Source organism: Anguilla anguilla, chromosome 2 (assembly GCF_013347855.1).
Source record: "Anguilla anguilla isolate fAngAng1 chromosome 2, fAngAng1.pri, whole genome shotgun sequence".
Taxonomy (NCBI): domain Eukaryota; kingdom Metazoa; phylum Chordata; class Actinopteri; order Anguilliformes; family Anguillidae; genus Anguilla; species Anguilla anguilla.
The window spans coordinates 353,637-376,707 of NC_049202.1; the positions used below are offsets into that span (position 1 = coordinate 353,637).

General features: G+C 48.6%; 1 protein-coding gene across 4 annotated transcripts in view; it reads left to right on the forward strand.

Moving 5' to 3' along the window:
- Positions 1–23,071, forward strand: part of pald1a (phosphatase domain containing paladin 1a) — a 69,555-nt gene that overhangs the window by 42,732 nt on the left and 3,752 nt on the right. For all 4 annotated transcript variants that reach the window (XM_035404479.1, XM_035404478.1, XM_035404477.1 and 1 more), the window contains one exon: positions 17,807–17,962. In XM_035404479.1, the coding sequence (XP_035260370.1) occupies positions 17,807–17,962 (156 nt within the window). The remainder of the gene's footprint in view (positions 1–17,806; positions 17,963–23,071) is intronic.

Consider the following 23,071-nt stretch of genomic DNA (forward strand, 5'->3'; position numbering starts at 1 on the left):
TGTATTCCCAGGAAAATAAGACTTTAAAGTTTATGTTTTTATTTTGGAAATGTTGAAAAGGTTACATTTTGCTGCTCCCGCGAGCTTGCTGTACAAGCAGAAAGCTTAAATTGTGCTGGACCTTGGGATGGTTTAGATTTTAATGCAGCAGCTGAAATTTATTACACATCTTGTAAAGTCTACTGGGTTTATCTTGTTTGGGCCTATACTCCCATCTATTTGAATTAGGGGATCTTTTTATTTTGGGGCATCTGACGTTTACACTACACAAAGTCGAACACTGAAATACTATAAAACCTTCCTACAGTCGAACCTACGAGATCTCTCCACGCTGGGAATGAAGGGTGTCCAACACTCTGAAATGTTGGCAACTTTGAAAGTGATATGAAAGTGATGAATACATTGATTGGAATCCTGTAGCTACATCCCCACGTTAGCCTAAAGCAGCGAATGGTCTGTAGCCGTAACGCTCGCATGCGTTTTATCTGCAGTAATTAAAGCTGTAATTGAGATCTCATTAGAGCGTTGCTTTCCTCTGCTTTGGGCTTTGGCCTCCTTTTCAGGGGTCTGCAATCTCTCACATGCACTCGTTTTAGTTCTCCACTTTCCTAACGTCCTATCCAGACCTGGCAGTTCATTTCTGTCCCCTCTTGTGGACGAGTCTCTGGTTGTACTCTCAAGCACCATATATTCTTCTATCCTGAAACCTACACTACAAGTGACATTCAATAAAAATGAAATGTATAGTTTTTGAAAATATTTTTGCTGCAACTTTTGCTGTCCTTGTCATTTGTAGTATGACAGAAAAACATTTTTCTTCCTGGTTTCAAGAAACTGTTAAAACAATTGACTTTGCTCCATGTATTCTTTAGCTAAGCCTGTATTGCACGGTGCTTTGTGTGGTTTTATAGTGTTTGGGGCTATTTGGGGTGTTTTCTCTCAGGTGCAGCTGTGACTTGCTCCTGTTTAAATGCCCCTCTCTGCAGTGGTGGTAATAGGGCGCTTTGTTGGGCATAATTGCTTATTATGCTGCTTCATTCCCTGAGGTTCTATTGTGCTTTCACACAAATGCAGATTTACTGAATGAATCCTGAATTCTCATCATTTTCAATGGTGGAAAAATGGGACTTTTGGTCTGCAGCCAAAACACAGGCCACTTAAATCAACCTCCCCCCCCCCCCGCGCCCCCCCGGTCGTCTGCGGCCTCTTGCTCCGCCTCCCCAGCTCACTGCCCAGCCCTTCAGAGGGACGACCAAAGGGTCACATGTCGTCTCCCCCTGGAGGTCAGAGGTTGGGCTGAAGGCAATAAGGCAAACTCTGATAACAGAACTCAATGCAGGACATTTTCTGCGGCTTTTTCAACTCAAATTTTCTCAAACCTTGAATCAGTGATAGGAGTAGGAGCCCGACTGACTTCATGGAGCATTCCATACTTTTCTGGAACGCTGGTCTGCATGCTTATGACATAATTTACTGCAGCTGTGCGATCGAGCGAAATAGATGATTTATATTTGTTCATCAGCAGTTAGATAAAGTTTTTTGGGCCAGCCGTAAGATAAAAATGTTTTGCTTAAGATCCAATTCGGCGGGAACTAGAAGAGTACGTACGTGGGTGGAGTAATTGTAGGATGTGATAAATATATAGTTTTAACATAGAATGCAGAGCATGTGTATCAGAGAGCTTGCTGCTTTGTGTCAGAGAAAGCATCGTACTGGTGTGTGTGAATTCTGTCCACACTGCCACATCACACTGGTCCTCCTAAACTTGGGACGGCCTTTCCCACAACACCCTGCAGCTGGAAACAGCAGGGTCTGGGTGCAGCCTGTGAAAGACATTAGGAGGCGCTGCTCCTGCCTGTGACGGGCTGTAAAGGCTCTGTGCAGCTCGGGGGTGTGTGCCACGTGCAGCTCTTTCAGGACGCGTGTGAGAAGCTGCTGGTCCAGCAGGAGTCCTGCTGTTTATCTCATAACGCGCTGCAGGGGCGGCAGGTAAAAAACAAACGCTTCCGCTCATCCTGGGTTTGAGATGAACATAGCAGAGCTCTCCGGCAGTGCTTATTGCCTCTCTACTGATTGGTCAAACACGACAAAAGGCATAGGGGTGTGAACACCCCCGGCCCCCCTGTAATGTTTTGGGGGAGGCCTGTAGCCTGATTCAGAGGTCCTGTGTGCCCGTTCTCCACCTTATAAAATAAGAGGGGAAAAACATGTCCCAGGGCCCCAGACCATGGGGAGGGGGTGTGGAATGCTGGGTAACCGTGTGCTAGTAACACCTCCCACAAGCTTGTCACTGGGCCTGGCAGGAAGGAAAAAGAGCTCAGGGCTGGTGTGAGCCAAGCTAACTAGCGCCGTAGTCAGTTATCCAGATGCGCGAATTGAAAGCTAAGCTAACTAGCGCGATGGTCAGTTATCCAGATGCGCGGATTGAAAGCTAAGCTAACTAGCGCGATGGTCAGTTATCCAGATGCGCGGATTGAAAGCTAAGCTAACTAGCGCGATGGTCAGTTATCCAGATGCGCGGATTGAAAGCTAAGCTAACTAGCGCGATGGTCAGTTATCCAGATGCGCGGATTGAAAGCTAAGCTAACTAGCGCGATGGTCAGTTATCCAGATGCGCGGATTGAAAGCTAAGCTAACTAGCGCGATGGTCAGTTATCCAGATGTGCAGATTGAAAGCTAAGCTAATTAGCGCGATGGTCAGTTATCCAGATGTGCAGATTGAAAGTTGAGCCGTGTGTAGGAGATGTGTAGAAGATGTGTAGGATGTGTGTGCGATGTGTGTAGGATGTGTGTGCGATGTGTGTAGGATGTGTGTAGGATGTGAGTGTGATGTGTGTAGGATGTGAGTGTGATGTGTGTAGGATGTGTGTGTGATGTGTGTAGGATGTGTGAGCATGTGTGTATAGGATGTGAGTGTGATGTGTGGAGGATGTGTGTAGGATGTGAGTGTGATGTGTGTAGGATGTGTGTGTGATGTGAGTGTGATGTGTGGAGGATGTGTGTAGGATGTGAGTGTGATGTGTGTAGGTTGTGTGTGTGATGTGTGTAGGATGTGAGTGTGATGTGTGTAGGATGTGTGTGTGATGTGTGTAGGATGTGTGTGTGATGTGTGTAGGATGTGAGTGTGATGTGTGTAGGATGTGAGTGTGATGTGTGTAGGATGTGTGTGTGATGTGTGTGTGATGTGTGTGATGCGCTGCTGGCGCCCGGCCGTACGTGCACGCTCACTGTAGCGCCGTGTTTCCTCTCACAGCCCGGCACAGCTGCCTCTGTAAAGCCACAGAACTGCGGCTTTGCAGCAGATCGAATTGCCTGGTCTGGGAATACCTGGAGGAATCATGGGATTTAGAGATAATGCCAGACCAACGTCCACCGCGGGTGTCTATCTGTCTGCCCGCCCTGCTCAGTTTGATTTCGGGGATATAAATGACTGCATCTGAGCTTAACCCCCCCCCGGCCCATCTGGGGGGGGGGCTGCGGGTTCTCATTCGCCCTGAGCTCCCGTCCGTCTGTCTCTGCCTGAAAGTGACCCCTGTGAACCAGGTGTATGACGCTTTTAAATTGCAGTTGTTCACGGGGAGCTTTTTCAGTCTGTGGTACCCTGGCTTACCGTTCTCCCTATTTCAAGCACTAGTGAAGCCTATAAAGGATTTGGGGGATATGCGGACCACGGTATGTGTGTAACTGAGCAGAATATTCATTGGGTTAATGTGAGCTTGCAGCCACAACAAACTGCGTTTTACTGCTGTATTCTACTGAGTGAGTGCAGTTGTGTGACTGTGTGTCTCTATGAGCAGGTGTGTGGATTCTACCTGGCTCCTCCACCTGGCTGTGCCTCTGTGAGGCATGTGCTCTGCCGTCAAAGATTCAGGATGTGTGGGGACTTTGTGTGGCAGACAGAAAGTACCTGTGGGGACATTGTGGGGGAAGGGGATATTGGGGGTGTGTGATTGTTCTGGGGGGGTGGGGGGGTCTGAATTCCTGTCCGATGATGTAATTGATTGTTGAAGACTGTCTGATTTATGATGGAGGCGTTTTATGTGATGTTATGATTTATGTGATGCTGATTTATTTTGGTGTGGGCGGTGCTCCTGTAGGAATGGGCGTATATTTATTTATTAGTGTCTTTTGTTTTAAACATGGGAAGCGATCTTGAGACTTGGCTCAAATCGTGTCAGTCGGTGTTTGTGTCATCGGAGGGGGCACCACGTATAATCTACAGACCTGCTGTGAATGTGGGGTTAGGGTTAGGGTTAATCTACAGACCTGTTGTGAATGTGGGGTTAGGGTTAGGGTTAATCTACAGACCTGTTGTGAATGTGGGGTTAGGGTTAGGGTTAATCTACAGACCTGTTGTGAATGTGGGGTTAGGGTTAGGGTTAATCTACAGACCTGTTGTGAATGTGGGGTTAGGGTTAATCTACAGACCTGTTGTCAATGTGGGGTTAGGGTTAATCTACAGACCTGTTGTCAATGTGGGGCTGCACCAGAGTCCAGAAAGTGGAATTACTTGCACAACAGAGCTCTCAGTGTACGGGCCGGCTGGGCTGGTCTGTCTCTGGCTTTATTGGAAACTGGAGGCAGCAGAAGGCCACGGATGTCACTTAATACTGCTTGTTAACCTTGGACAGGAAATTAAAGGGACAAGAGAATCATTGAATGTGGAAAAGCCCCCCTCCTCCCCATTTTCCTTCCACAGTTTGGATTTCTCCTGTTTCTACCCCAGACCCTTCCCTGCATTGGATTCCTCCTGTTTATTCCCCAGACCCTTCCCTGCAGGCCCTTACAAACGGGGGCCTACCCCAGACCCTTCCCTGCAGGCCCTTACAAAGGGGGGGCCTACCCCAGACCCTTCCCTGCAGGCCCGTACACACGGGGGCCCGGGAGGAGGAGCCGCTCACCGTGTCGCTTCTTACGCCTGGAGAAAAATGAATCAGGTCTCACTTTTCACAAAAGATGTTATATCTGTGTCTTGATTTGGAAATATAAAGCTCATTCATTACCCACCAAGTGCTCGTTATTTTAGCGCTGGTATTAAACTGACTTTGGCTTTCTTTCTCTTTCATGTCTGAAAGTCGGTCGCTTGTAAAGCGTGAGTAGAATCCGTTAGAGAATACGGCGCGGGATTGCCTGGAGCGCTCGGTCCAGAGACACAGAGAGACGTGGTGATGTCACCGCTTTAAAGCCATTTCATCACGCGTCCCTCACGCGTCCCGTTTCATCCTGACGAGCGCTCGCCGGTTCATTCCTGCTTTGGCCGCTGGCCGCCGCAGGCCATCAGGACCGCTTTCTTAATTAGTTTAATTAACTGCTCTGTGAAGCCTGTGTCGGCTCGGTCAGGGGACTGGAATAACTGCGCTAAAACAGTGGCTACTCAAAGAAGATGATATCAATCGAGCAATTAGGCGAAATGTCAGACTGCGCATTGGACCCACCTGGGCTTGTGCTCAGAAGAGGGTGAATAATGAGGAAATCTGCGGAGGAGCAGATCAGCCGGGGGGGGGAGGGGGCGCCGGGGTGGGGGGGGGGGCACGTACGCTGACCTCGTTACGCCGCTGCCATGTTGCTCAGTAATTGACAGCATGTGTCTGTGCAGACCTATTTGCTGCCTGCTCCTGATCCCTAAATGTCTGATTATGAAGACGGGTTGGCACTGATCCTCCGCGGACGGACTGCAGCAGACAGCTCGCTCGATCCGGAGTGCTTCAGAGACAAAACCTCAGCCACTCTGAACATCTGAGTCATGCACTGCGCATTAGACGCATCGGGCCAATTTAATATTTAAGTTTTCATTTAAATTCTGTGTGATTTAATGTGTGTTTGAGGGAGAGAGTGTGTGTGTGTGTGTGTGTGTGTGATTTAGAGTGTGTGTGAGAGAGAGAGAGAGTGTGTGTGTGTGCGCGTGATGTAGTCTGTGTGTGAGAGAGAGAGTGTGTGTGTGTGTGTGTGTGTGTGCGCGCGTGATGTAGTCTGTGTGTGAGAGAGAGAGAGTGTGTGTGTGTGTGATGTAGTCTGTGTGTGAGAGAGAGAGAGTGTGTGTGTGTGTGTGTGTGATTTAGAGTGTGTGAGAGAGAGAGAGAGTGTGTGTGTGTGTGTGTGTGTGTGCGTGATGTAGTCTGTGTGTGAGAGAGAGAGTGTGTGTGTGTGTGTGTGATGTAGTCTGTGTGTGAGAGAGAGAGTGTGTGTGTGTGTGTGTGTGTGTGTGATGTAGTCTGTGTGTGAGAGAGAGAGTGTGTGTGTGTGTGTGTGATGTAGTCTGTGTGTGAGAGAGAGAGAGTGTGTGTGTGTGTGTGCGTGATGTAGTCTGTGTGTGTGTGTGTGTGTGTGTGTGTGTGAGTGTGTGAGTGTGGTTAAGGGAAATAAGCACATTTAATGGTATAGTGATTTTAATCATCAGCGTTGATTACTGTGATGAGCCTCTGGCCATTCAGAATTACACTGGTGAGTTTTCCATTTCATAAGCAGCTACTCATTGGATAATTTACACAGCGCACGCACACACACACACCTACAGGCATGCACATTGACACACACACACATGCAGGCATGCACACTGACGCACACACACACACACATACAAGCATACACACTGACACGCACACACACACAGGCATGCACACTGATACACACACACACACAAACACACATACAGGCATGCACACTGACACACAAACACACACACACATACAGACATGCACACTGACACACACACACACATACAGGCATGCACACTGGCACACACAACCATGCGCACATACATACACACACACACACACACACAGGCATGCACACTGATACACACACACACACACACACACAAACACACATATGAAGGTTGTTCATTTTTTCCATTGGCCTTTAGTAATGCAGATACTGGGTTAATTGACAGTCGGTGCAGCGATGGGGGAAGTGGCTTTTCCGCCTTTGTTTCAGTGCAGCGTGTGGTGTCTTACTGGTACAGTTGGGCTGTGTGTCTGTGGACACTCCTGCTCAGTGTGTCCCAACCCCAACCCCAACCCCAACCCTGACAAGGTCAGGCTGGACAGAGTGAGGGAGGTGGAGGGGTCATGACCGCGTTCCTCTGTCTCACCTCTGGCTCTTTGACTCTGTCGGACGCTTCAGACGCTTCAGGAGCGCTAGGCGTGTTTCTGGGGTTGTTAGTGTGGGGCCTGGGGCTCCTGCTAACCGCATGCTCAGGTAATGAGAGAGCAGGCATGCGGGGGAAAAGTGCTGCTTTCACCAGCGCACTCATCATTTCAGAGAAAACAGAAACAACAGAACCTGCCCCTCCTGCCCCCGGGTCCTGTTCCTCAGACGGCAAAATGGCAGACCGCACGCGAGCATTATGAACAATCAATATTTTCTACAGGGAACCATTTGCAATGTGCATGACTGAGCTCCTGTGGCTAGCCTGTGTGTGTGTGTGTGTGCGGTATGTGGTGTGTGTGTGTGAGGCTGTGTGTGCGGTGTGCGGTATATGGTGTGTGTGTGTGTATGTGTGAGGCTGTGTATGCGGTATGTGGTGTGTGTGTGTGTGTGTGTGTGTGAGGCTGTGTGTGTGCGGTATGTGTTGGGTGTGTGTGTGAGGCGGTGTGTGCGGTATGTGTTGTGTGTGTGTGTGTGTGGTGTGTGTGTGTGTGTGAGGCTGTGTGTGCGGTATGTGGTGTGTGTGTGTGTGTGTGAGGCTGTGTGTGCGGTATGTGTTGTGTGTGTGAGGCTGTGTGTGCGGTATGTGTTGTGTGTGTGTGGTTTGTGTGTGTGTGTGTGTGTGAGGCTGTGTGAGCGGTATGTGTTGTGTGTGTGTGTGTGAGGCTGTGTGTGCGGTATGTGTTGTGTGTGTGTGAGGCTGTGTGTGCGGTATGTGGTGTGTGTGTGTGAGGCTGTGTGTGCGGTATGTGTTGTGTGTGTGTATTCAGTATGTGGTGTTTGTGCTTTTTCTGTGATATTCATCGTGTCTTGGCTTTTATGACGCCGCTAAAATACAGATGGCTGTCACTAATTAAATGAACATCGTTTGGTTTTTTACATTTTTTTGCTTAACAGAAATTTTGGAAATGGCTTCTAGGACAAAGCTAACTGGTGCCACTGAGTAATTAGCATCTGCACAGGTGTGCGTTTTATTTGAGGAATAAAAAGCTTTTCAAGGCTTTTCAGTGGTTATACTCTATTGCTGGTTTGATGTGCATGCATGCGCACGCACACACCCTCACACTAACACACACACACACACACACACATTCACACTCACACACACCCTTTTTGCCTCTGGAACAGCCTGGATTCTCCACATCCTGGATGCAACAAGGTTCTGGAAACATTCCTTAGGGATTGAGGTCCATGCTGACTCATGACATCATACATTTCCCAAACATTTCTGGCCGCAGATTCATGCTGCAAACCTCCCTTTCCACCTCAACCCAGAGGTCCTCTGTACGGTTCAGATCTGGGGGCTGTGCAGGCCACTGGAGTGAACTGAGTCACTCATGTTCGTGGAACCAGCTTGAGATGATGCATGCTTTGTGATGTGGCGGATTACCCTGCTGGAGGCATCCATTTCCAAAATGGTGGACTGTGGCCATAAAGGGATGTACATGGTCAGAAGCAACGCTTAGGCATGCTGTGGCTTTCAAACGATGCTCAGTGGGTACTAAGGGGCCTAATGTGTGCCAAGAAAACATTACCCACACCATTACACCACCACCAGCAGCCTGCACCATTAACAGGAGGCAGGATGGATCTGTGGATTTGAGCTGTTTGTGCCAAAATCTGACCCTACCATCTGCATGTCACAGCAGAAACAGATTCATCAGACCAGGCGGTGTTTTTTTTTCCTGTTCTCTGCCTCGTTCTCCTCTGTGGCCTCTCAGTAACGAGGCGTTTTTGGCCACAGAACTGCTGCTCCCTGGAGTCTCTGTTCATCACACCATTCTCTAAACTTTCTGTTCATCACACCATTCTCTAAACTTTCTGTTCATCACACCATTCTCTAAACTTTCTGTTCATCACACCATTCTCTAAACTGTCTGTTCATCACACCATTCTCTAAACTTTCTGTTCATCACACCATTCTCTAAACTTTCTGTTTATCACACCATTTTCTGGAAACTGTACAGACAGTCACAGGAGTGCAGCTGTTTCTGAGATCCAGAAACAACTTCTGATACCAACCGTCAAAATACTCACACAGTCCAATCACACAACAGTCAAAATACTCACACAGTCCAATCACACAACAGTCAAAATACTCACACAGTCCAATCACACAACAGTCAAAATACTCACACAGTCCAATCACACAACAGTCAAAATACCCACACAGTCCAATCACACAACAGTCAAAATACTCACACAGTCCAATCACACAACAGTCAAAATACCCACACAGTCCAATCACACAACAGTCAAAATACTCACACAGTCCAATCACACAACAGTCAAAATACTCACACAGTCCAATCACACAACAGTCAAAATACCCACACAGTCCAATCACACAACAGTCAAAATACTCACACAGTCCAATCACACAACAGTCAAAATACTCACACAGTCCAATCATGCAACAGTCAAAATACTCACACAGTCCAATCACACAACAGTCAAAATACCCACACAGTCCAATCACACAACAGTCAAAATACTCACACAGTCCAATCATGCAACAGTCAAAATACTCACACAGTCCAATCATGCAACAGTCAAAATACTCACACAGTCCAATCATGCAACAGTCAAAATACTCACACAGTCCAATCACACAACAGTCAAAATACCCACACAGTCCAATCACACAACAGTCAAAATACTCACACAGTCCAATCATGCAACAGTCAAAATACTCACACAGTCCAATCATGCAACAGTCAAAATACTCACACAGTCCAATCATGCAACAGTCAAAATACTCACACAGTCCAATCACACAACAGTCAAAATACCCACACAGTCCAATCACACAACAGTCAAAATACTCACACAGTCCAATCACACAACAGTCAAAATACTCACACAGTCCAATCATGCAACAGTCAAAATACTCACACAGTCCAATCACACAACAGTCAAAATACCCACACAGTCCAATCACACAACAGTCAAAATACTCACACAGTCCAATCACACAACAGTCAAAATACTCACACAGTCCAATCACACAACAGTCAAAATACCCACACAGTCCAATCACACAACAGTCAAAATACTCACACAGTCCAATCACGCAACAGTCAAAATACTCACACAGTCCAATCACACAACAGTCAAAATACTCACACAGTCCAATCACGCAACAGTCAAAATACTCACACAGTCCAATCACACAACAGTCAAAATACTCACACAGTCCAATCATGCAACAGTCAAAATACTCACACAGTCCAATCACACAACAGTCAAAATACTCACACAGTCCAATCACGCAACAGTCAAAATACTCACACAGTCCAATCACACAACAGTAAAAATACTCACACAGTCCAATCACACAACAGTCAAAATACTCACACAGTCCAATCACACAACAGTCAAAATACTCACACAGTCCAATCACGCAACAGTCAAAATACTCACACAGTCCAATCATGCAACAGTCAAAATACCCACACAGTCCAATCATACAACAGTCAAAATACTCACACAGTCCAATCATGCAGCAGTCAAAATACTCACACAGTCCAATCATGCAGCAGTCAAAATACTCACACAGTCCAATCATGCAACAGTCAAAATACTCACACAGTCGAATCATGCAGCAGTCAGAGTTGCTTGGTTCAGGCTTATTGGCCGTTCTAATGCTTGACCGCTGAACCTCTTCCCCACGTCTGCAGGCTTCACGTGTTCAGCTGCAGCTGCTGGATTATTTGCTGTTTGGAGGAGCGCACTGTTTGCCTTAACGAGGTGTTCCTAATAAAGAGGCCACTGGGTGCATGTCACCTGTGGGTGGGGTGGGGGTGGGGGTGGGGGGGGCATCAGCTGACTCGCCCACATGTATTAACTGTAGCAGTCTGAAGAGAGCGCAGGAGAAAGGGAATGGAACACTCCTGCTGTTCCCCCCCCCCTCTCATTGGTCCGTTTACTCGCTGGCTCTTCAGGACGGACCCCTGTAGCATTAATTGGCCGAATGTCCATTTGCGTATTTAAGCCAATTTGCTCAATATATTCTGATGGGAAAAGTTCTTCCTGTTGGAATCGTGGTGCCTTTTGTGAATGTTAAATGAGAGATTACTGATTTAATTGGATGTGGCTAATGCACATGCCCTGCTGGTTTAAGGGGGTGTGGGGGGGTAATCGCTCCTGGGCCGGGGGGCTGAGCAGCTGCCTCACAGCTTGGTTTAGAGGTGCAAACAGCAGCTCGTTATGCAGAGGATGAGGCCTCACCTGTGGTTCACGGGGGGCAGATTAAATCTGTCCATTATGGGGCTGATTTCTTCTGTTGGGTACTGTCCTGCCGGCTGGGAGAGAGGGTATAGGGATAGGATAGCACTGTGGGTATAGGGATAGGATAGCACTGTGGGTATAGGGATAGGACAGCACTGTGGGTATAGGGTTAGGATAGCACTGTGGGTATAGGGATAGGACAGCACTGTGGGTATAGGGATAGGATAGCACTGTGGGTATAGGGATAGGATAGCACTGTGGGTATAGGGATGGACAGCACTGTGGGTATAGGGATAGGATAGCACTGTGGGTATAGGGATGATCTCTTGGCGCTGCTCTCATGGCGCTGATCACTTGGTGCTGATCTCTTGGTGCTGCTCTCTTGGCGCTGCTCTCTTGGCGTTGCTGTCTTGGCACTGCTCTCTTGCTCTCTTGGCGTTGATCTCTTGGCCCTGCTCTCTTGGCGCTGATCTCTTGGCCCTGCTCTCTTGGCGCTGCTCTCATGGCGCTGCTCTCATGGCGCTGATCTCTTGGCGGTCTGTATGCAGGCTGCATGCGTGGCTGAGCCCGCGGCTGATCGCCCGTCCTGCCCTCGCTCCGCGCAGCTGCAGCTCCGAGGCCTTGCCGCCAAACGCACTCTCAGACGCGTGTGACTGAGCCAGTGCCAGGGCCGCCCCAAGGCCTGCAGCAGTGAAGGCCGCACAAAGGAGCCAGTTTCTGCTCAGCACTGATTCATCACCCAGGAGGAGCCCAGTCAGCAGATACCAGGCAGCCACACTGCCCAGTTACTGGGGGAGGAGGTGGGGGGGGCGGGTTATTCACCACCAAAGGCATTTGATGATGTCAGTGCATACATCAGCACTGGTTTGTAGTGGTGCGTCGCTAGGCTACGCAGTCCTGATCAGAGGTGTGTAGTATGCCTCTAGTGATTGTTCAAGGTCTCTTGATTCGCTTCAAAGAGCAGCATGCCTGGCTTTGAGCTTCAGAGAAAAGACATAAAGCCAAACGCAGTATATATATATGTGTGTGTGTGCGTGCGTGGACGCAATGTATGAAACTTGGGAAATGTGATCAGCATTGTATTATTTGATAGATAAATGTCACAGATGTGCCCTTCTGTGGCAGTGTTAGAGGCCACCTTGACCTCTGACGCCTGAATTGTAGTGTGGCTTGTGGTGTGCCGTTTTCTTCCAGTTCACTCTAAGACTGTACGGCCTCAGGGGCTGAATGCTTTCATTTAGGGGCCTTACATTCCTAACGGTTCCTCTGCTCCAGTGTATTGGCTCATGAGGTGACTGGGCTCCCATAATTCCCTGTGTGGAAGTGCTACAGAAGGTGACTGGGCTCCCATAATTCCCTGTGTGGAAGTGCTACAGGAGGTGACTGGGCTCCCATAATTCCCTGTGTGGAAGTGCTACAGGAGGTGACTGGGCTCCCATAATTCCCTGTGTGGAAGCGCTACAGGAGGTGACTGGGCTCCCATAATTCCCTGTGTGGAAGCGCTACAGGAGGTGACTGGGCTCCCATAATTCCCTGTGTGGAAGCGCTACAGGAGGTAACTGGGCTCCCATAATTCCCTGTGTGGAAGCGCTACAGGAGGTGACTGGGCTTCCATAATTCCCTGTGTGGAAGCGCTACAGGAGGTGACTGGGCTTCCATAATTCCCTGTGTGGAAGTGCTACAGGAGGTGACTGGGCTCCCATAATTCCCTGTGTGGAAGCGCTACAGGAGGTGACTGGGCTTCCATAATTCCCTGTGTGGAAGTGCTACAGGAGGTGACTGGGCTCCCATAATTCCCTGTGTGAAAGCGCTACAGGAGGTGACTGGGCTTCCATAATTCCCTGTGTGGAAGTGCTACAGGAGGTGACTGGGCTTCCATAATTCCCTGTGTGGAAGTGCTACAGGAGGTGACTGGGCTCCCATAATTCCCTGTGTGGAAGTGCTACAGGAGGTGACTGGGCTCCCATAATTCCCTGTGTGAAAGCGCTACAGGAGGTGACTGGGCTTCCATAATTCCCTGTGTGGAAGCGCTACAGGAGGTGACTGGGCTCCCTGCCTGATCCCGGTCCCAGGTTGTGTAAAATGGTAAAAAATAATGACACGTTGTTATTGGTCGTCAGGGGATACATGTGGGTTGTGCACGTCTTCTCTGGTTCCAAACATATTGCGCAAATAGGTTGTGTTTGTTATGTCTGTTGCATGGAATGAATGTTGCGTTTTAGCTGAGTGGCAGGAGCTTAACATTGACATTGAAGCAGTGAAATAGCATTTAGTCATTCCAACGTGGGGTACAAAGAAAAATGGTTAAAAGTTTAGTTTCCCCACCACCAACCAAAATAAGATCTATGGACATAAAATTCAGTAGTCTTTGTCACTTCACACACATCATTGAATGGTAAAATCCTTAATAATGTTTCTTATTGCATAAATCCAAAAAGGACTGCCATATGATTGTCAGACTGGAGGCAGACGCTTTCTTCCTGTCTGTCAGGGAAAGGATCTTGTGCTTAAACTCCTCTGTGAAACAGTTTGCCTTAAAGGTGCTGCCAGCCAATCGGAAATCATCTGAAAGTCCTCGTTCCCCTGAACCCCCCTGAAAATGAGGCCAGGGGTTTCCCTCCTGGGAAGCCAGGCACGCAGGAATGCTGGGATAGTTATTTTAAACGCTCTGTTTCCGGAGGAATTGCAGAAATACTTGCTTGGGTCCTTGAGGAGTGGTTTCTCCAGTTTTTTCCACATCATCTATTTGTATAAACACTAATTTTTGTATTTGCACGGTGGTGTTTAAAAACTGTTAATGTACCTCTGGCTGTTTTATTCTTCAGTCTGAGAAATTGGCTGTTTCCATTTGTTAATAATAACAATGAAAGCATATTGTGACCTCAAATTCATCCAAAGAAAGTTCTGTGGGGTGAGAGAAAAAAAGATTTTTTGAAAGACGTTTTTAAACTGATCACTGGCAGGATGGAAACTCCTAGCATGGCGCAGGTAGTACTCAAGGTAACATCCTTTTGTAGTTCTGTTACTGGGGAAACGATAGAACATCAGAAGTCTTTGTAGCTTTGTTTCTGGGGAAACAGTACTACTTCAGAAATCTTCATAATTTGGTTAATGGGGAAAGAGTACTACATCGGAAATGTTTGTAGTACAGTTACTGTAGATATGAATGCTTCAGAAATTATGCATATCTTATGGATGCCGATGTAGTTTTACTGACACAAGATGTTTTCTCAGTTTTCTGTTGTCCGTTGTTGTGCTGGTGACTTAACAGCCGACGAGAAATTGGTCATATTTTACTATCTGAACTTAAATCACAGGGTCCTGCGTTTCCTGGTGTCCTTTGATCTGTATTGTTTATATTATTGTCTGTCGCTCAGTTTTTCTTGTCTGAATAATAAATATGACTATTTCAAAACCACTCAAGGTGAGCACTTCTTGCCTGATAGAACACTAGATGTTCCTGCGTGACAAACGCATGTGTGGTTTCTCTCAAACCAATATGACATCTTTAATATTATGAGGCTTTGTTAAGATGTCCATTATGAACGCTATTAGCAGTAGCAGCATATTTCAAGGCTGACAGAACTGAGTCTTTGCAATTTGTACTTTCAAGTGTTTGTGCATTACCAGTTCCACTTCTAAGACTGAAGGGTTTTAATGAAACTCCTCATCAGAATCAGACTTTGGGGTATTTTTTCACCCCCTCTCTCTCTCTGTCGTTATCATCGTTTATTTTTTCTCTTTCCTCACCACTGGTTGCTAAGCACTATAATGCAGCCTTCATGGAAAAAAGCCCATTTGTTTGTCTCATTCCTGTGCCACGCTCTCCTTCTACAGCAATAACCACCCCCCTGCCCCCATCCCTGCCTCTGTCTCCCCCCCTGCACCTCCTGCCCCCTGCCTCTGCCCCCTCTTACCTGCCCCTTGCCGCCCCAACCCCCCCCCCCCCCCCCACTCCCCCGGGCTGATTTACTGCTGTGGGTTTGTTTTTCTCAGTGGCTCTGTTTGCTGCAGCTGGGCAGGTTTCTGCTTCACAGATATAACGTGTGAAAGCCCAGGAGATGTGCTGCCCTCTCCCCTCGCTGTGCATGCTCATCTGTGACTCCTCTCCCCTCGCTGTGCATGCTCATCTGTGACTCCGCTCTCCTCTCTGTGCATGCTCATCTGTGACTCCGCTCTCCTCTCTGTGCATGCTCATCTGTGACTCCACTCTCCTCTCTGTGCATGCTCATCTGTGACTCCACTTCCCTCTCTGTGCATGCTCATCTGTGACTCCGCTCTCCTCTCTGTGCATGCTCGTCTGTGACTCCACTCTCCTCTCTGTGCATGCTCGTCTGTGACTCCACTTCCCTCTCTGTGCATGCTCATCTGTGACTCCACTTCCCTCTCTGTGCATGCTCATCTGTGACTCCGCTCTCCTCTCTGTGCATGCTCATCTGTGACTCCACTTCCCTCTCTGTGCATGCTCATCTGTGACTCCACTTCCCTCTCTGTGCATGCTGGTCTGTGACTCCACTCCCCTCTCTGTGCATGCTGGTCTGTGATGCTTTGAAGTGAATCTCAATAAGGAGTCGCACAGCAGAAAGGAAACAGATAGAGTTTAAAAAGGCAAGTGCAAGGATTCAGACTCAGTTTCATCAGATTAGTCTGATACAAAGATTAAAGGAGCCAAAACTTCAGTTAATTTTTTTGCCTTTCAGCCCATTGCTGTTCTGTTAAGAAGATATTGGACATCATTGTGATCAAACGCACAACAAATGCTCATGCACAACTGCTGCCTAACAAACCTGTATGAGGGTTTTTTGTTTACTTGGGTGGATCTGTGGGCAAAGTTTTGCTAGCAGTGAATTATTCCCTGCTGTGAATTAGTTGTGTATGAAAAGAAAAGCCCTGAAATGTCCTCAGTGCTCTGACAGTGTTGTACAAGAAATCAGTGAAGATGGTGTATTTGCAGTGGAGATGATGTGTTTGCAGTAGAGATGGTGTGTTTGCAGTGGAGATGGTGTGTTTGCAGTGGAGATGGGGTGTTTGCAGTGGAGATGGTGTGTTTGCAGTGGAGATGGTGTATGGTGTATTTGCAGTGGAGATGGTGTATTTGCAGTGAATATGGTGTATTTGCAGTGGAGATGGTGTATGGTGTATTTGCAGTAGAGATGGTGTATTTGCAGTGGAGATGGTGAATGGTGTATTTGCAGTGGAGATGGTGTGTTTGCAGTGGAGATGGTGTATGGTGTGTTTGCAGTGGAGATGGTGTATGGTGTATTTGCAGTGGAGATGGTGAATGGTGTATTTGCAGTGGAGATGGTGTGTTTGCAGTGGAGATGGTGTGTTTGCAGTGGAGATGGTGTATTTGCAGTGGAGATGGTGTATTTGCAGTGGAGATGGTGTGTTTGCAGTGGAGATGGTGTGTTTGCAGTGAATATGGTGTATTTGCAGTGGAGATAATGTGTTTGCAGTGGAGATGGTGTATTTGCAGTGGAGATGGTGAATGGTGTATTTGCAGTGGAGATGGTGTGTTTGCAGTGGAGATGGTGTATTTGCAGTGGAGATGGTGTATGGTGTGTTTGCAGTGGAGATGGTGTATTTGCAGTGAAGATGGTGTGTTTGCAGTGGAGATGGTGTATTTGCAGTGGAGATGGTGTGTTTGCAGTGGAGATGGTGTGAAAAAAAAAAAAAAAAAAAAAAAAAATTTTTTGGTTCAGACTATCTTGTTTCTCCTTACTGTATGCTACTACAGTAAAGGCTTTTTATCTACATTTTATTCAATGGACTTAAGTGGACTTGATCCTGAGTTTGGTTACACTGTTGTAAGTCGCTCTGGATAAGAGCGTCAGCTAAATGCCTATAATGTAATGTAATGTAATGTAATGTGTGTTTGCAGTGGAGATGGTGTATTTGCAGTGGAGATGGTGTATGGTGTGTTTGCAGTGGAGATGGTGTATGGTGTGTTTGCAGTGGAGATGGTGTATTTGCAGTGAATATGGTGTATTTGCAGTGGAGATGGTGTATGGTGTATTTGCAGTAGAGATGGTGTATTTGCAGTGGAGATGGTGTGTTTGCAGTGGAGATGGTGTGTTTGCAGTGGAGATGGTGTGTTTGCAGTGGAGATGGTGTATTTGCAGTGGAGATGGTGTGTTTGCAGTGGAGATGGTGTGTTTGCAGTGGAGATGGTGTGTTTGCAGATCAGTTGCGAGCAGGCCGGGTCCTGTTTATAAAGCAGCCCTAGGAGTCTTTCCCTCGGTCCTTTGTCCCGGCCGATGCAGTGCATGTTGTGTTCTGTTCAGGAGGCTTGTTTGTGGACCATGCTGTGGGGCTGATCAGAGGTTATAGTGTGGATAGTGACCAACGGGGTGTGTGTGTGTGTGTGTGGCGATGGGAAAGGGTCGTTTTATTTTTCCTTGCGTGGTCTGAAAGGTGTGTCTCCCCCTAGATCAAGCCGGGGAAGGCAGAGCAGGAGACGCAGCAGCTGCTGCTGAAGAGCCTGCAGTACCTGGAGCGCTACGTTTACCTCATCCTCTTCAACACCTACCTGCACCTGGAGAAGAAGGACGCCTGGCAACGGCCCTTCAGCGCCTGGATGTACCAGGTTAGACCCGGCATCCCATAACCCCCACACACCCTAACCCTAACCCCCACACACACCCTAACCCTAACCCTAACCCCCACACACACCCTAACCCTAACCCTAACCCCCACACACACCCTAAACCTAACCCTAACCCCCACACACACCCTAACCCTAACCCTAACCCTCACACACACCCTAACCCTAACCCCCACACACACCCTAACCCTAACCCCCACACGCACCCTAACCCTAACCCCCACACACACCCTAACCCTCACACGCACCCTAATCCTAACCCCCACACGCACCCTAACCCTAACACCCACACACACCCTAACCCTAACCCTAACCCCCACACGCACCCTAACCCTAACCCCCACACACACCCTAACCCTAACCCCCACACGCACCCTAATCCTAACCCTAACCCCCACACACACCCTAACCCTAACCCCCACATGCACCCTAACCCTAACCCCCACACACACCCTAACCCTAACCCTAACCCCCACACACACCCTAACCCTAACCCTAACCCCCACACACACCCTAACCCTAACCCCCACACGCACCCTAACCCTAACCCCCACACACACCCTTACCCTAACCCCCACACACACCCTAATCCTAACCCTAACCCCCACACACACCCTAACCCTAACCCCCACATGCACCCTAACCCTAACCCCCACACCTAACCGTAAACCTAACCCCTCCATATGCCCTGCCCCCCATCACACCTTGTCTCCCCCGCTATGCTGCCAGGGAGTCTACCTCATGCCGATCGTACATACGTACGTAGTAGAAATGAATGGAAACGACTCCATTCCATCGTTTGCATTAAAGGGCCATTACACGGGTAGAAGTTGGTACAGTATGAAAGACATAAAGTAGTTGATTTTATAAAAATGCACTGCGGCATTGTAAGGGATTTGTAGATTTGAAGTAATTTCTGGAATTTAAGTTAAAGATCGTCAATTTGTCTCGTGCACAAGGCCCGTAAGGCCAAAGCAGTATTCCTCTCCAGGTTTCAGGAAGTGGCCTGCAGTGATCAGCTTTCAGAAGTGGAGAGGTGGCGAACGCTCTTAAACGGCGGCCATTTTGTGTGTTTGTGTGCTGTGAACCGTAACCAGAGCTTCTTTCGTCCTCCCCCCAGGAATTTACGAGCTTATTCTCGTTCCATTGTGTCGTGGCCCTTTGCACGTTGAACTTCATAATGATGGCAAGCTTTGCTTTTGTTGCTACATTCACCGTTTGGCCAGGTTTGACCAGCTGTGTTCCTACAGTGAACCGCCAAATTTATGTGCATTCCAAACGAAGGACTGTCTACCTCTGCAGCCTCTGCCTGGGTAGTCGGTCAACACACAGCAGTTGTACGCTGTTGTACACAGTTTCTGTGTGTGGTAAGAATGCTAAATAATCCATTGAGGGTTCATGTTTCAATATACTGCTTTGCAAATATTTTACATTACATTTCTCAATTCATTGGTGATTAAAATGGCATTCAAATACGAATTTTTTAAAATTTATAACCGATTCCTTGCCCAAACATGGCAAACTAATCTCAGTAAGGCACACATCTGTGTCACACCATATATGGTACATTAGTTTCATACGTGGAGTTCTGTTGTGGAATTTGTCATGTTTGTTTCGCCACTGACTGTTAGTGTGAAATTCCAGGGAAAACATCCATTAATAATGGCTGAACAAACATGCAGCCTGATAGCAGTAGCCAAGGCAGGAAGCCGTAGGGAGACTGTCTGTGTCTGTAGAGACCACGCGCTTGTACAGAGACACCAGGCGCTTGGACAGTACGTGTGCTGGTCTGTAGAGACACCAGACGTTTGTACGTGCTCTGGTCTGTAGAGACACTAGAATGCCCCAGGCTCACCCTAACATATGTCAGTCCCAGAATGCCCTAGGCTCTCCCTGACGCGTGTGTCTGACCTGTGACCCTGACCTGACAGCACCTGTGTGGTGCCACACCTTCTCCAGAGCCGAGACTCGCTGTGCGGCTGTGAGTAGGCCCTGTCTGGAGTAAAGACATCCCTGCACAAGGCCACCATACAGGAAGGGGCGTGTGTGTGTTTGTGTGCGTGCGTGTGCGTGTACGTGTGTGTTTGCGTGTGCGCGTGCGTATGCGTGTGTGTGTTTGCGTGTGTGTGGGGGCTTTTTTCAGCTTTATTGGACAGAACAGTGTAGAGAGAGGGGAAGAACAGGGGAAGAGAGAGGGGGAGATGTGCGACAAAGGTTGCACGGTTGGGATTCAAACCGCCGACGTCGCGGCTCGTAATGAGTATGGGGCAGTGCTCTACGGACTACACCACGAGACACCCATGTGTGCATGAGATCCACATGAACCCAACATGCCAGCTCTGTCTGGAAGCGTACCTGGAATAGAATAATTTCTATGGTGATCATCGTAGTACAGCCATGAGCAGTCATTTTAACTCCAGCATTTTCCCTGCTACTTGGATTGAAGGATTGCACTACACATCAGAATAAAGTGCATATGCCATTAGAGTTATTCGCTTATGAGGCTGAGAGTGGGGTGGGCGGGTGGGGCAGGAAGCTTGCGCTCTCTCTTCCTGTTCTGCAGCTGTAGGAGCGTGCAGCTGGGCTCCAGGAAGCACCATTAGCGGAGCAGGAAAGAGCAGAAGCAGGCGATTAGACAGAGAGAGACCGGGCTCAAGAGTCAGTATAGTGCAGCCATTATGTCTGATTGGCTCTTACGCTCTCTTACTGCACGTGTGCAGGGTGCTAGCCCGTTCCATAATGTTATACAGTGGGCTGTCTGCTGTGTGTGTGCATGCAGCCCCACCTCAGGCTCCTGGGCTCGCCCTCTGCACGTTGTGTCTGTGACAGCAGTGCGGCCGTACTCTCCAGTGCTTTCCTCAGAAACTCTGCAGTCTCTCCTCCTGTAAGAACACGAGGGTGCACACACACGGATACACACACACACACACACACACACACACACACGTGCACACGGATACACACACGCACGTGCACACGGATACACACACACACACACACACACACACACACACACACACACACACACGTGCACACACACACACACGCACACGAATACACACACACACACGGATACACACACACACACGCACATGCACACACACACACACACGTGCACACGGATACACACACACACACACACACACACACTTGCACACGGATACACACACACACACACACACACACACATGCACACACACACACACACACACACACACACATGCACACGGATACATGCACACGTGCACACACACACACATGCACACGGATACACACACGCACGCACGTGCACACACACACACATGCACACGGATACACACACACACACGCACATGCACACACACACACACACACACACACACACACACACACACACACACATGCACACGGATACACACGGATACACACATGCACACATTTTAATTCTTTATTTAGGTCCACATTTATAAAATACATCATAAGGGCCCAAATATATTTAATTTGCTGTCTGATGTCCTTCACTTGAGTAGCAGAAAGCATACCAGTAGGGATAAAGCAAACAAAATGCAGGTTAGACATTTGCATCTCAAGTGCACCGGCAGGAAGCATTATGGGTACAGGAAACATCTTCTCCTCCAAATACACACAGATACACACACACACATGCACACGGATACACACACACACATGCACATGTACACACACACACACACACACACACACACACACACACACTCATGCACACGGATACACACGGATACACACATTTTAATTCTTTATTTAGGTCCACATTTATAAAATACATCATAAGGGCCCAAATATATTTCATTTGCTGTCTGATGTCCTTCACTTGAGTAGCAGAAAGCATACCAGTAGGGATAAAGCAAACAAAATGCAGGTTAGACATTTGCATCTCAAGTGCACCAGCAGGAAGCATTATGGGTACAGGAAACATCTTCTCCTCCAAATACACACAGATACACACACACACATGCACACAGATACACACACACACATTCACATGGATACACACACATGTAAATGTATTGCATGAAAGTAGTTCCCAGGGTAAATATCCACAGGATGGACAGTGACTCAAATTGCTGCTCAGTTGCTGTATGGTGTAGAGTATTTAATAAACAGGGTCTGGTGAATAAACAGGGTCTGGTGAATAAACAGGGTTTGGTGAATAAACAGGGTTTGGTGAATAAACAGGGTTTGGTGAATAAACAGGGTTTGGTGAATAGCAGGGTCTGGTGAATAAGCAGGGTTTGGTGAATAAACAGGGTCTGGTGAATAAACAGGGTTTGGTGAATAAACAGGGTTTGGTGAATAAACAGGGTTTGGTGAATAGCAGGGTCTGATAAGCAGGGTTTGGTGAATAAACAGGGTTTGGTGAATAAACAGGGTTTGGTGAATAGCAGGGTCTGATGAATAAGCAGGGTCTGGTGAATAGCAGGGTCTGATGAATAAGCAGGGTCTGGTGAATAGCAGGGTCTGGTTCCATTTGTCCTGCTGGAAATGCAGAAGTGTAGGCATGGCGCAGAGGCTGACCTTATTGGACGTTTAGTCAGGTGAGCGGTGGGCGGGTGTGTCGGGTGGGCGTTTGAGGTGGGGGGGCTCGGTGGGCGTTTGGGGTGGGGGCTCGGTGGGCGTTTGGGGTGGGGGGCTCGGTGGGCGTTTGGGGTGGGGGGGCTCGGTGGGCGTTTGGGGTGGGGGCTCGGTGGGCGTTTGGGGTGGGGGGGCTCGGTGGGCGTTTGGGGTGGGGGGCTTGGTGGGCGTTTGGGGTGGGGGGCTCGGTGGGCGTTTGAGGTGGGGGGGCTCGTGGGCGTTTGGGGTGGGGGGGCTCGTGGGCGTTTGGGGTGGGGGGCTCGGTGGGCGTTTGGGGTGGGGGGGCTCGGTGGGCGTTTGAGGTGGGGGGGCTCGTGGGCGTTTGGGGTGGGGGGCTCGGTGGGCGTTTGGGGTGGGGGGGCTCGGTGGGCGTTTGGGGTGGGGGGGCTTGGTGGGCTTTTGGGGTGGGGGGCTCTGAACCGAGCGGCGCCTGCCGGGTCCAGCTGTGCGCCCAGGGCTCCTGCGTCTGCGTCTGCAGGAAACCGCAGCAGGGGAACCGAT